Genomic DNA, 16,160 nt, shown 5'->3' on the forward strand with positions numbered 1-16,160 from the left:
ATTGCCCTTTGATTGAGGAAATGTACCTTGCTATCGGAACTTCCCAGCATAATACAAATTGCCGGAGAATGAAGTCTACTTTCTTCGTTGGCGTACACGTCTTTGCAATGGCAAGCTACATACTTCACAGTCACTCACATTTACCCTTTCATCGATCTTCACACGCTGCCTCCATTTTTCATTTTTACCATTGTTTACGCCAGCTCCGTGTACAGGTGAGCCGCTATAAAATCCCACAATGATTCACTTTGATATACGAACCCCTATAGCTACGATCTCCATATACTTATGGTATTCGTGAATTTATACTTCGTTTACAATTTGCCATGCAGGTAATAAATTGGAGAATTTCCAATACGAAGTGTAAAATTAAGTCACTTGTATGATAGCAAAAAGAAAACTTTGATAAATCACACAGTTTTGTATTATTCTTTAATCTTAATATTTTTGGAAGAGGATAAATATAACGAAAGTTCCTTTAATAAATGTGCATTAATAATTTATGTTTTTTCGTTAGCTATATTACCTACAGCTACGCGATCCCGAAGGTGCATAAACATAATTTATTACTTGAGATTCCAAGGTTGTTATAAAATAATTTTGCAGAGTATTTACACACGCAGTGTTCATATCTTGTCATGGTATCATTGCAAATATAAATGTCGTTTTAAACTGGCTGCGTTAATGATTACATTTTACCTGCTGGGTTAATTTACCCTGCATTGAACAGCTCCGACTAAGTAATACCATTATCGAACCTGTATGCATAATTACATCAAAATAATTTTCGAAACGCACGCGCTTGTTTTACAAAGGGATATTGAATGTGGTAATCATGGCATCAACCGAGGTAGACACGGCAAACTCCCTGCAAATTACGATATAGTAATTTATGAATGAATTTTATTGACACAACAGACGGGTAAATAATTATATTACCAACTTGCAAATCATAATAATTTAAATAATATGTAAATAAATATTTGTCGTTTATACCCCTAAACATTTACACTCGTAATCCTAACGAATATCATAGACTCGTATTTATTTGACACGCTTGTCGAAACACTATTATTAAAACCATGAACTGTGCTACTTCAAATACAAGGATTTACACTCTAGTTACAACGAAATACAAATAATAATTACGAATCGTTTTCGATAGGAATAAACGTGAGAAGAAACATGAGAACTGTTTATGGCACCAGCCCAGACTTTTACGAATAATATGGTGCTTCGTATGAAAAACTCTAGACATAATATTCTCCTCCAGTTTTTCGGTAAATTAAATATTTTTCCCGGCAGTGTAGCATACAGGCCTTCCCCGAGTACGTGAAAGCATTTTCAGTGGAAGCAGGTCCGCGATGAATTATTGACGGGCCTGTGGTCGACTTCGTCTCGTTGGGAAAGTAATTTATAGCTTAACAGGAACCCTCAGCGAGGCTTGCAATAACAACTCGTGCCGCGATCGAATATTCTTGTGTAAAATGTCACCGACAGCAGAAAATATCGCGAGCCTGCAGGAAGAAATCCTGGCTGGTCACTTACCACCAAACAGAACTTTAAAGCTTCCCCAAGGTTTGCAAGAACAGGTTCATCCAGATTGTATAAATGTAGACATTCAAATCTTTCGAAGAAGAAAATTATTCTTCATGCAGATTTATCGTACCATTTTGAATCATGTATAACTCGTAAACCAATTGACCAATTTCTTTCAGCATGAACATAATTTAATATTAATCTATAAAATACATTTTTTAAATGTTCGTGACCAACCCAAATAGAAAAGCTGTAACAAGAAACTTCTAGCATTTATATTGTAATTCCATTTAGCTTGGCAGAGAAATTGAAGTAGTTTGATCCATTTATAAAACAGTTTTTCTGATTTAAAGTGTGTGCCATTAATTATGAGACTACTGTATGCAACAGTTGAATATTTTTAATTAATATTTAAGTATGGTGTATGAAGAGAGTTCCCCTTACTATGTTTTGATACTGAAACTAGCTACATACTTTGCAGAAGACTAGTAAGTACCTTATTGCCTTCGCGGGGTTTTAAAAGATTACAGCGGCGGACAATAAGGAATTGCAAACTATGTGCAAGAGATTCATTCTGCGGCTTCGGTTAAGCTCGCTAAAATATGAAAGACTTCCTTAAAGAGGTCCATAAGGAGTGACTATTAACTTTCCGCCTTATTATACGCATTAAGCTTTGCGAAATGGAAACTCAAGCAAAAGAAATGAATGTGACGAGCAATATCGAGTACAACTTATCATTCTCATTGCTGAACTTTATAATTATTTTATAAACTATCCACATACATTCACTCATGTACAAAATAAAGAAAATAACCAACCAATTCTACTTCCTCCCTTTAAAGTCGATTTTTTCGATAATGAGGCGTCAAACGAAAAAATTTTGTTCCCTTTTTTCGACTTATTTTTACATTCAGAATCATCTCGAGCCCACACTCCAGCCAAAATTATATGTTAACTATCTTCGTACAAAATGAGCATTGGCAAAAAAGCTCGGAGACGTGTCTGCTTATTTTGCAAGCGTATTAAAATTGTCCAACTTCTTTCAAACATATCAGTCGGTGTGTTTGTGATCTTCCGAGTATTATTTTCAAGTTCCTGAGCCACTGGGAATAATTCTCCAGCATTTTTAATCTAAAAGTTGAGCACTAATTTTTCCATTCCTTCTGGTTCCAATATCTCGACATATAATGCCAACGTAATACTTTCCAAAGAATAAGAACTGAAAACTGATAAAAGAAGTCAAAGTTCGTTCGGCTCCTTTAGAATCTTCGACGCTCTTCACGCAGTAAGAAGTCTGAGAAACTTCGATCCTGACTATTGTTTCTTTTGAGTCTGTCGACTGCCGACGCAGTCGGGTAGTGGCACTCTATCCAGTCGCGACGCCATTTTCTTCGATCTTTTCTCGCTGACGATTGCTATGCCCGATTGACGGGAGGTGCTTCGACTTCGCTCTAGGACAAACCTATGATCAGATGGAGGGATTGGGGACTTCCTATTCACTGATTTATCGACTCTAAACCGGGAAGATTTCCGTCAGGTCATTTCGAGGATTATCTGCTTTTTATTGGAGTCTTCTGTTATCTGAAAAGTAAGATGCCGTTGGGTTTTATCATAATGGCGGAACACACGTCGAAACTGTTGTTTAATGTGTCCGTTGATCGCTATGAAAACCTCGCAAGCAGTTCTTAAATCCTCAACCGAATACACAGAATGTTCCCGAAAAATCTTTATATTTGAACTCGCTATTCTTAAGCAATCAAACTCTTTATACCATGTATATAAACTGCTTAAACTCTGCTCAGAATTAACTCGGAATTTACACATGTTGTGTGCGCTACACCGAGTAACTCGGAATTTATACATGTTACGCACGCGATCCTGGAAATTTAGTTGAAACGGATAATTTCGGCAGGTAGTTGTATGTGTTCTCTGTTTCTGTGTATCATTAATGCAGTAATCTACTTATTGAACCCTCACAACGCTACTCTACTACAATTTACACGGTACCTATTAATGAAGCACCCGGATAATGATTTAATCAGAGAATTAATCCAGATCATTTTTGTGTAGTCAGTCTAAGAACAAGGTTGATCAAAACAAGCCAAGAAATTCTGAGAAATAAGTCTTGTCGAACATGATACTTGAACGACATGATTATTGCTCATTAAATTTCCAAAGAGTGTTTAAAATATTTATTTAGCATTAATAGCTTCGATTTGATTGGACATTCCAATGTGAAAATCATCATAGAATACTTTGTCTATAAAAATATTTGCATCCTACCTTGAAAAAAATATTTTTGGAGTGACCATGGTTACTTTCTGTATCCCAATAATTGTCAATAAATGTACAATGGAATATAATAACAAAATAAATTCGTTCGAACAAGTAAGACATTTCGGAATGATGTTTGAATTTGTTATGGAAATACAGTAGACCTCAGAAGAACTAAATATGCAATTATTCAAAACGAATAATTTTTTAAAAATTGGACCAAACGACTGAGTTTTCCTGAGATGTTAGAGGGATTAATTTTCTAGGTAATGCGTAAATAATTATTTTTAAAAATTGCTATTTCTAATTGGGATGAGGAAAATAATGGCCACAATTTTTATCCACCCCACACCTAATATATTGCAAATTAAATTTCGGAACGGTCATGGGGAATCTCGATCACTTTCTACTACAGCATTTAATTGCATTGAAAGTTCCACTCTCGCCGACGTTCCATTTTCGTTCCCGTGGACAACGAAAGTCCTGTAGATAAATCCAAAATGGATACTGGCAGAGCTTCTGCTCCCGGTTGAATCCGTTTAGATTTCCATCGAACGGACGCGGCGGCCGCGCAGAAATACAATGCTCGGGAAGAAAAGTCCTCGATTCGGTCGATCCGGTAATATCCGGTGTTCGTTCGACCCAGAAATTTCGAAGCATGCTAGAAAAAAGGCCACATGGGGCTGGAGAAAAGGTCGCCTTATTCCTCGGCTTCGAGACGGCACAATGGCCATGGGGTTTTCGCCCATTCAGTGGGGAAATAACGACCGGAGCGATTTCCAATCTCTCTGACCAAAAATCGCGCTTGATCTTTGCACGGGCTGGAAGTGGGATCTAATGGATCTTTGGGAACCTTTCGGCTCCTGCTTTGATAGATCATTTCTTATGAGTTACTCTATATTCTGGTTTAACGTATACACTGTGGGAATTCGAAATATCTAAAGGTATACTTGCAATTAGAAAAAATAATGTGCTTTCAAGATATCCAAATTTATCAAACTAATGTGAACGATAGATTGAAGATAGCAATATTATTTCCTTGACACGTGTAGACCATTTTCTAAAATAAAAAGACTATATGACAAAAATGATATTTGATAAATAATTCTTTTTTATTAAGCCGCATTTATAAAGCCGCATGAGAAAGCACGTGGCGATCATTAGAATATTTGTACCTCAATTCTGTTTTATATTAAATATTATTGTTGTGGATTGGTATGACCAGCAAACGGCAGTGCCATCTGACGTACGTCACGAGGCAATATAGCTAACCTAACAATCTCCAAACTTTCTCTTTGTTTTACCCAGTTACGATTTGTTTTCTAACAATTATACACATGTTGTCCCAACATTAACGATTAAATTAATTCTACAATTAAAGAATTTACTAAAAGCGTATTACAAAACTATGTGATTCGATGGGAAACATAAACCACACTATTATTTTACACAGAAGAATGCTAATTGGTTATTTACTTTCCGCTAACCACATGTATGACATATTCATATAATTACGTTTTGCTCGGAGTGTTGTGATACCAGTAGATTTAATATAGTCAAGTTCAAACATCTGTACATAACGAGTACATAATTGCAAACAACAATTATTTGGAACTATTAGCTCGTCCAGTGTGCATGGTGCGGTTGGATGTTCCAATATTTAGACTCAGACTATAAAATTATGTTGTATTCAAATATATTTTGTGAACATAAAATATTGCTTGTAACTATCTTATTAGCTGTCTGGAGGCCTGATTTTTTAATTGACAATTTCTGAAATTGTAAAAATGCATTCGTGAAAAATGGTGGAACATTCTTCTCAAAGTATCTGTTCTAATAAAAATCGCGTAATAAAAAATGATAACGCAACGTTTACCAATTAGCGTTAGGGGTTGGTACGTATACAGTTAAATTGCGTAAAGGACTTTTCCGACCGACTATACATCCACGTTACAATTCACATTTTCCTAGTGACAGCTAAGCGTTCGGTGACACGCGAACGGCAGCAAAGCTTTCATGACGTTCAACCGCGTGAAGACGGCAGAGGGGTAGTAAGAGACACTTTAAGGGCGATTCCGAGGGTGCTCGTTTCCCAGAATGGAAGAACGAGCTCGGTGGAAATTTCGCGGTTTCTCGGCGACGCTTTCTCAGACTGGGTGTTTTGCCTGTCGCTATTTATCCGGTTCCTATCCTAGCGAGAATAAACCTCCCTCGAGAGGATAAAGACGGTGGTTCAGCTGCGCGCGCTATACGAAGAAGTCGGAAAGTGAGCCCGATGAGGCGGCCCGGAGGCCGACCGTGGAAGGGAGAAAATAGGGCGGCAGAAAACGCGCCGGAGAAATAGATTATGGCCGGCGGCGGCGAGGGAAACTCCGTTATTCCTCGAGGAAAAGAGATTACAAGATGTATCATCGCCGAGGCTTGCCAGGACTTTATGGGCCTGTAACCGTCACGGTAATCGAGTCCTTAATACGGTGTAATAACACCGATCCGGATGTACCGTCGTGATTTAGTCGATGAAACCGAAGGGAAAATGCTTTTTTCAAGCTGCTTCGCTCTAACTCATCCTCTCGTCCAGCGAGGGCTCGGTTTATTCATAGTGTTTCATCTACAGCGGTGGACCGAAGTGCGCACACCCCTTGAACGCATACGACACCCGAATGATATTAAGAAAAGTTGAAACAAAAGTTGCATGGTATTATTGTGTGCACCTAACTGTGTAAACAACAATTTTTTTTGGGTATTAGGAGGACCGAAAAGTAATGTCGTTTTCGCACAAGTCATAGACATATAGAGATAGACTGCGCCGTCTTATGGGCGAGTTGAAGCCCACAATGGCGGCGCGCGGTACAAAGAGTGAGAGAGAGAGCATTAGCCGGGGTCCATAGCGCTCTCTTTCTAATTGATGTGTCGACACATCATATAGAAAGAGAGCGCTATGGACCCCGGCTAATGCTCTCTCTCTCTCTCGCACGCCGCCATTGTGGACTTCAGCGCTTCGTTCAGGCCGCGCAGTCTATCTCTATATGTCTATGGCACAAGTCAACATTTGGCTGATAATAACAGCTAACTTCGTACACCTACGTTGTTCAGTACATGGCTGCAGGTTCAGGAGACTAGTTAGTACTGTTTTGTACAAAATATTGTTTTTTTTTAGAGGTTATGTGCGAAATGACCGATTCAAATACAGAAGAGTTGCACATTTGGCATTGTATGCTATTTGCAAAAGAGACTCGCACAAAATCTAAGAGTTAGGTTGGGAAGTGTTATCACACCCACCTTGTTCACTCGATGTCGCACCTTCTGATTATTAGCATTTGTTCAGGTCAATGCAGCATTTTTTAAGTGGAAAAAAATTCCGAAATGTAGGAGAGCTAAAAACCGGACTTTCTACATTTTTTTTATCTAAAACCATCTATATTCTACCGATCAGGAATTGAAAAGTTACTTACTAGGTGGCAGGAAGTCATTGATAAGAACGGTGACTATTTCACTGATTTGCTACTTTAATTTTACGAAAAAAATACGACATTACTTTTCGGTCCTCTAATACATTTTCACAACCTCCTCATAAAAATATGAATTCAGTTTAACATTGTTTTAGGAAAGTGTGTTAAACTAAAATAAAGTTAATTGTTACATTTAAATGTTCTGTAATTTCATCGTGATCATTTTAATTCAATATATCTTCTTTGTATCACGATAATGATAGTACTGTTGGAATTCTCTTTTCATTGGAGCTGAACAATGCGGGCAGCAGCGGTCAGCCGAATCGACAGCTGATCGTGTTTTCAAATAATGATTTACGTAATACAGGGTGTGGCCGAACGGGTGGTATAACCGAGCAAGGGATGATTCTACATATAAAAACCAGACGAGAAAGAGGAATAACATTTTTTCGTTTGACGCCTCGTTTTTGAGAAAATCGATTGTAGAGATCGGAAGTAACATTGGTTGGTCGTGATCAGACGCGTCAGACGATACGAACAAAATCGATTTTCTCGAAATCGAGGCATCAAACGGGAAAATGTTCCTTTTTTCGACTTATTTTTACATGTAGAATCATTCCCTGCCGGTTGTACCATCAGTCCGCCCGCACACTGTATGTTATTCAACTTCCGTTACATCGGTTATGTTACAGGATTTCAGTTGGTCCGGATTTATAGCACAACCACTGGTGTTGCTCCTAAATTTTTCACGATTTTGAACCGTACAGCTTTTTTTGCACATGTGCAAAGTAAATATCCAACGGCGAATACTGGCGGAGTTAGCGGAAAAAAGACTAGTATTTCTTTTTCTTGGATACATGGAAGGTACGTACGATACCACCGAACACTTTAATACGTTACATATTTACATATCGACTATTTGTTAGATTTTTTTTATCTGTTACGGTTGTTTACACTTCTCGAAAAATGAGAAATAATGCTCGTGCGAAGTAACAAAAGAAAAGTATTCATTTGTAGTAAAGTACTTTCACTTAGTAGGAATATTACTTCGGATCTTCATGCAAAATAAAAAGTTTCTGTATCAATTGCAAGACGCAGGAGCTAAATATAAATTTATATTCTTCACTAATATTTTTTAATTTGATGAAAGTATTATATTAATACTCTTAAAGTCTTAATATTTTCTCTGTTTTAAATTGCACTCGCTCATTTTTGTTATAAATGCATAAAATCCTGTTGACTAAACAATATCATTTGATTTCATTACGTCGGCAAAAATAGTCATTCATTATTTAATAAAAAATAGTTGACTGCTAGTACTAACAGCAATAATCTATGGAATGCCTAAATGAGCCATAAGTCACACAACAATGACATCACTAGACTGCGGATCCTCATGCAAAATAAAAAATGATTGCATTGATTGCACGACACAGGAGCCAAATAACAATTTCATTCTTCTTTTAATTACCTTATTCATGTGAAACTAATACACTGGTGGCCTTAAATCTTTTTAATACCTCGATTGTTTTAAATTGTACGTACCCATTTTTGTCATAAATGCATAAAATCCGCAGTCTAGTCATCAAATTTGCAAACTCAACTCAATTTTCAAGCAAACTCTGAAAACTCTGTTTTCAGTACAAGTATCACGCACGCGAGAACACCCAACCGACCACGCAGTCAGCAAATCAACTTTCCTAAAAGATCCCTATTCTTCGACTTCTGTCTGCCGGTGTATCTAATCATTCTATTCTGCTCGGCTAACGCAAAGTTAACAATGACTCAATCCCGAGGCAGCCCGGTTCCCCAGTTCCCACGTCGCGAGTAACCATCCACCAACAGATCGAACTCGTTTCCCGTGGCTTGGTGTGGGTGAAGCGTTAACCCATCAGATCCATTCAGCGGGGCCCAAACAAAAGACGGAGCAAAGTTGGCAGCTGGTTTCGGTGGCAGCGTGAAGTGACTTTTAATAAACCGAGTGCTTGAACGACTCGGTCGAGAGACTTGGCTCAAGAGAGAAACGGGGAGAGAAAGAGATAAAGAGAGGAAGAGATATGGAGTGACAGAGAGGGGAAGAGAGCGAGAGGAAGACACCTCGGGTTCCTCGACGGTTGTTGCCGACGGATCGAGAGGGTTGGTCGCGGTGGCGCGCGCGAGCCGTAAAGTGGAAACGGTGGGCAGACCAGGCTGCAGAAGGGACAAGGGAGGGACGACTGGGTCCCTTTGTTCTTGGCGGGTGTTTTGTTTCAGGATTACGGGCTTATGAAGTATTCGCGTTTATCTGTGGCAACTACATGGGCGAGGGAGGCGGGTCGGAGGGGGCATGGACAGAGTAAACTGGAGCAAGACAACTAGAAGCGACGCTGCCGTCTGTTAATCCGCGAGCCGTACTGCTGATTTCGAATTAATTATCGTGTTAAACTACTGCTCGCCGTTTAATTCCTGTCCCCGGCTCTGTCAGATCCACTGCTGCTTCTCCTCGCGCTGATTTTTATCGTTCACCCTGCTTTCAACGAGCACTCGCCAAGGAAACTCGAATCGCGTAAACGCGCACAGCCTGGAACTGGCGGCTCTTGAATCATTTTGTAAGAACCGGTCAGAAGTCGATTCGAGAGAATGTTGGGATATTAAAAATTTGAAAGTATTGGAAAGCTCAGTGGAGTACTTGGGAATTTCGAGAAACGCGTTGTTTTATCGATTATACTAGATACAATGATTGGGAACGCCACTGTTTGATTGGGAATTTGTTGATTTCTTCACTTACAATTAGTCTGATTCAGCTAATTATTGTTAAAATTGTTAAATTCTTTAGCAAGAAGAAATGTCGATGGACTACTAGTAGTACAACTCAGCTATAATTGCATCTTCGTTCAATTTATATGGGATTATGTAGTAATCAATTGTATAATTCAACCATGCTACTGACGTATACAGTAGCGGACAAAAGTTTAAGACCGCTCTAAAGAAGACGATAACTTTTTTAATGTTGTACTATACGATTTAAACTTTTTTGGGAAGTTAGAGCAATTAGTTTACTAAAGGATGTGAAAAGAAATTTTTTCAAAAATTGCAATTGATCGGAATTGATGAAAAAATACTAAAAGTTGAATTTGTAACTTTTTTATGTGGGCCTATATTGAAAATTTAAAAAATACGTTTTGTAGATCTGTGTCAATTAAACATATTCTGAAAATTTCGTTAAAATCGGTCGACATTGCAATGAGTTACAAACGTTTAAAGATGGTACAAATTGCAAATTTTCACAATTTATTGCCAAAAATCTTGAAAATCTGCAATTTTTACCATCTTTAAACGTTTGTAGCTCATTGCAATGTCGACCGATTTTGACGAAATTTTCAGAATATGTTTAATTGACACAGATCTAAAAAACATATTTTTTTAAATTTTCAATATAGGCCCACATAAAAATGTTAAAAATTCAACTTTTACTATTTTTTCAACAATTCGGATCAATTGCAATTTTTGAAAAAATTTCTTTTCACATCCTTTATTAAACTAATTGCTCTGGATTCCCAAAAAAGTTCAAATCGTATCTTAGTACAATATTAAAAAAGTTATCGTCTTCTTTAGAGTGGTCTTAAACTTTTGTCCGATGGTGTACTTAAAATGCTCTTCCTCGTCAATTCAATGACATTTTCAAAATTATCTGAACAAATGATTTATTCTCATTGAAATCGCTTTGTCAACAAATTTGTATACCTGTTATCTTGCACAGTTCATTTCGTGCATTCTGAAAAATTAATCACGCGTGCATAAAGGACCATTCATTCATGATTGATGTGATGAATAAAACAATGCTGCCACTCAAACTACATATCATTTACCTTCGTTTAATAATTCCAGGTTATTAAGTTCTAAAGTATATTCGGCGACGCAAAATGTATTTACACAACAAAATAGTTTGGCGTATCAATTATTAATTATTAATTAGGTGTATCAATATCTTATACAAATATTATTAAGGAATCAAGAAAATTAATCTGAATAAATATCAGACGAGTGTATGAATACTTTTGTGAAGTTGAGCATTTAAATGGTTAAACGTTTAATTAAAACAGAAGAGTATCCATGAACTAGTGATACAAATCAGTCGTATTGCGACCAAATTATGATGTCAGACTGCATGATTAATAGAAAAGAATATTGATAACTCCTTGTGATATAATGTAACTTCTGTAATTAATAATCATTTTACAGTTTTTGATACCTAATCTTATGCTTTTTAACTATCATCTATATGCAATTTATTCATATGCAATGAAAAGAACAAAAAGACAGGAACCCAATTTTCAAATTGAACTGAAGTCTGCTTGCACTTCTCAATAAAACTTCGTATTAATGAACCGTCCTGGAATTTATTCGCGGTACAAGCAATCGCATGGTCGAAGTAACTGCTTAAGAAGCAGAAAAGACGTAATACGAATGCGATGAACACCGTGTGACAGAAATTCCGTGTTCGCTTGGGTTATCACGAATTCACCTCGCGAGTTTCTAATTAAATGTCTCGTGTTCCGAGTGCTCTCTTTTAATTTGCATTTAATTAAATGTATCTGTGGCGTGTCTGTCGGCTGACCACTGTTTTATTCCGCGGATAGCCGCGCTAATAATAATTTCGTTTCCCGTTTCGAGAAATAAAAGTGCTCGAAATTGTTTTCGTAATTCATGTGCAACGTCTATATATTGCGACGGTGTTTACAAACAGTTGCTTTTGTCTCATGCGTGTCCCATTTTACGGCTGATATCCACAGAAATGGTGAAGCTGCACGAGAAATAAATTAAAAACTCGGAATCATGTTTTTTTTTTGCGACTGACATTGTTCTCGACTAAACCGCGTTTATCTATTGGTCTGTCGCATACTGCCAGCGAAAACATTAAATATTTATCGGACGCCGATATTTGTGAGCGTACTCTATAAATACTCCGATATCATTGTTATATCTCACCACAAAAACGTACTTCTTCCTTTTTTCTATTTGTGTAACCCCTTGTGTGACATACTTTTTATCGCCTTCGAAGAAATTTAATTATCAATAATTAGCTTGTAGATCATTATGCATTTGTGACATATGCAAATTTAGAATAAATCTTTGAATATCGAGAAAAATTAATTAATTGTATTTCTCCCATAAGAAATGTTTCAATAGACCAACAGAATTTGTTAAAATATTTTACGATAATGGAAGTTTGGGTAACGTTCCACAATCTATTTTGTATGGCTTGTGTGTCGGAACGATCATGCGCTAGCGAAATTGATCGACAAAGTATTCTCCCCTTTGAAAAGAATTTTCCCGTCACGCGAGCTAGATAAACAGTGTCACTATTCCAAGGGGGTGTGTATATATAAGTTCGAAGCATCGGAAGGGTTAATTTAACGCCAATAATATCGTGTCGCTGCAGTCACAAAAGGGTTGACGATTAATTATAGATGCACATTCAGGACAATCAACTCTCTTACCTTATTTTCGATACCACCGTGGGGGTGAACTCTAGCTGACGGAATCCTAACTCCTGTGGCCTGACATCCTCTAAGCTACTGTACCTCACGTAAGTACAGGCTGGCGTGGAAATAGCTGAAAGTAAATATAGGAAGAGTGTCAATCTCTGCACGATAAAAATATCTTATTAATTGAGCTCTGATAATTATTGATTATATATGAAGGTTCCATTATTGCGGGTTTTGACATAAAGTGCCAGTGAACAGAATGCAGATATTATGCGCTTTGTTAAAAGAATTAATGGGTGTCGCACTAAACTCTGACGAAATCACAAGAATTTAAAAACATTCTTACATGATTCTCGACTTGTTAAAAAGCATTTGAAAAAGGAATACATCTTCACATAACCGGTGTAGCGAATTTTTTATGACAAACTTTTAATACAATTTATAACCACCAAAATATTCTTAGAATTATATTTCAATTAATTATTAATAAATAGAACAATTCAAAATATGCTATCATTTTGTCAATCTGAATTTTTCCATTTTTTCTGCCATTTCTTCTGAACATACTGTGCTCGAAGCTTCACATAACTTTTAAAAATGTAAGAACCTGTGCGATTCTTTTGTCAGGCACTGTAAGGAAAGCGAAAGCCTCTTTGTTGCTCGGTTTCCTGTACGGCAGTGTAGTTTGCGCATTTCCCACGCGGTTTTCCGCGTTGTAATAGCGCCCGGCGAAATCCGCGACTGCTAATTTCGTATTTGAACCGTGTCGCGCAGTATGAAATCGATCATCGCCGTTTTGGACTTCTGCCGGGCACCGGTGCGGCCCGGCTTTGTTCATTGCCCGTTGGAACGGCATGAAAGGGTGAAAGGGTGGTGGCTGTTCGAATAACGAGCCGACGGCGTTAACGTCGAAAAATCAATAGGGCCATGTACATTCCTCATAAATAAATATGAATATCGCGTATCGCGGCCCTTCACCGTCGGCCGGCGAATGTAAATGTGTTACGTCGACGGCGACGACGACGACGACGACGCGACGGCTGCGTGTTGCGCGCCCGCTCTACACTACACACGCTCAAAAGTGCGGCTAATATCGAGCGGATCGACTCCGCGTAATGGCGGATCCAAAGCAATAGTCTGATCGGTTTTCACTGTTTGCTGGCTGTTCTTCGGATGTTTGCGGAATAAATTAGAAGGCCACTGAAAATTTACAACACCCTCCAACCGCGCTCCGAGGCTGTTTAAACGAGAATCAAACAAGCAAAACTTTTAGCGGAAATGTAACTAACGAGGAAATCCACGAATCGCAATATAGTCTAAGCTCCTAGTCTCTCATTCGTGTTAGAGAACAGTGAGTACAAGTCTACTAGGGTGTCTCACCCAATTTTGACATCTCGATTTTCTCACTATTATTAATCGAAGCAAGAAATGTTAGCTGCAGCTCGGAAGTTAATAGTTTAGGAGATATTTCAATTTAAATATTTGTGTAACACCATTATTGTGGTACTAAGGTATTTACTGTTGTAAATTCGGTTTCATTGTAAAGCGTAAGTCAGATAAATCATACTTTTCAGTAAACAAACGGAACTGTGCTGCAATCAGTGCTACAGCATTGATTCATTTTTCGACAGAGAAGCATCTTAATTATTGGGTTGGAAAACTTGTTACGAACCGTTGATTTTCTCATAGAAACGACTGTAACGACGCAACAAAACAATATGAAAATGGAAAATGGAACGTTGAAGAATGAAGAATGAAGAATGCTGTAACAATGAAGAAACAAAGAGTACCGGGAACAATTAAAGTGCCGATCAATCTCAGAGAAGAAGTCTCCGACTGAATTGAAACGATCAGAACTTCTTAATTACTCTTTACGTCGTGCTAGAAAATAAACGCTTCTGTTCAACTGATCGATCGAGCCTTTTAGTTTCCATGATTAAAGAGGTGTCTGTCGTCCGAGGTACTATTTGCGTTGTTTCCATTTGCTATGAAATAAGAACGTACAGGTCACCTGACACGAAGCGATAGCTAAAAGCCATTTTCATAAAAGTTCTAATTTCTCAGAATACAAAATTGCGTTAGAAATGACTATCATAATTTTTGTTTAATTATAAACCTGCAATTATGTGTCGATGCGTTTAGCAACTGCTCATATTTATGAATACAATTCTCTTCAATTGCTTCTTGAAATCTCATAAAAATAATGTCACTTGTTCTTGTGACAAGAATGCAATATGAGAAAGGCATGACGCAGTCGCAAATAAATGGAATAGTTCGAACTAATTCCAAGTACCGAGCACAGGTCTACAAGAAAATAGCGTCGAAAATTCCTGCAAAAACAGATCATAAAACTCTCCGGCAGCCAGCAATAAATTTATTCTAGCCGAACCATTACCCTGAATCGCTGCGTTCAAAAAATCTTTCGTCGAAGACAACGGGTGCGAGGAAGAGAATGGAAGCTCCACAAAACAAGAGGCTCGACGGAAATGCGGAAAGTTCCGCATCTCAAGTGCAAGAGAGGTACGAGTGTTGGCACGGGTAGCTTGGAATAGCGATGCAACTTATACTCGAATTTTTTGGTAAAACGTTTTGGTACGTGTTCGTTATACAATACATACACAAGTTTAAGACAGATTTAGAATGCTAACATGATTTCTCAGGAGCTAATTACACATGCATTACCTTTTTAAATAATTTTAGGAAGTACAAAATAATGGAAGAGTATCTCCTATTTTTTAAAAAAGTGTTTACTGTTTTAATTTGACTATGAAACATTCTTTGATAATTAAATAGAATTCTTTCAACATCGAATGGTTTAGGTTCGATTGAAATCGACCCAGGGCAATGTTGACCCCCAAACCCATAGCCTTTAGAACAATGAATATATCGGCACGAAAATTTATTTTTAAATCTGCGCAAATAATTCCGTGAACGTTAAACATTAAAATCTGGATTGATCTCGTCACAGCTGTCAAGAAAACATTAGAAAGCCTTTTTCGAATGGATAGGGTGCACCGGCTGCCGACAATTTGCGTCGAGCGACGAAATAGATCTCGGAGCCCGCGAGAAAAAGAGGGCAAGAAAAATTTGCAGTGTTTTCAGCTCGATCGTTGGAGGCGTGGCGATCGAGGCTTCGCGAAAAACAGAAAACGTCGGATGAACCGAGTCACGCGGCGCGCGTGAAAGAACCTCATTGATTTTACAATCTCCGCGCGTCCCCCTTCTGCCCCCTCACCCTAACAGACTATTACCCCTTCCGCGTCACCACCTGATAACTTCGTGTCCCGAAATTTTCTCTGCCTTTCCTGCCGCCAACCCATTCTCTCCCGGTTTCTCCGCTGCCTCGCGATCATCCCTTGAACAATTTTTTTTCTTTTCCTTTCTCCATCAGCCACCCCCGACGCTGGTTTTTCGTTTTTTCTACCCGGGT

At 38.1% G+C, this 16,160-nt stretch overlaps 1 protein-coding gene across 2 annotated transcripts in view; it reads right to left on the minus strand.

Annotated features, from left to right (window-relative positions):
* Window positions 1-16,160, minus strand: part of LOC143215264 (uncharacterized) — a 309,905-nt gene that overhangs the window by 178,281 nt on the left and 115,464 nt on the right. For both annotated transcript variants that reach the window (XM_076437245.1, XM_076437246.1), the window contains exon 3: window positions 12,743-12,857. In XM_076437245.1, the coding sequence (XP_076293360.1) occupies window positions 12,743-12,857 (115 nt within the window). The remainder of the gene's footprint in view (window positions 1-12,742; window positions 12,858-16,160) is intronic.

The sequence above is a fragment of the Lasioglossum baleicum genome, chromosome 13 (assembly GCF_051020765.1).
Source record: "Lasioglossum baleicum chromosome 13, iyLasBale1, whole genome shotgun sequence".
NCBI classification, from domain to species: Eukaryota; Metazoa; Arthropoda; class Insecta; order Hymenoptera; family Halictidae; genus Lasioglossum; species Lasioglossum baleicum.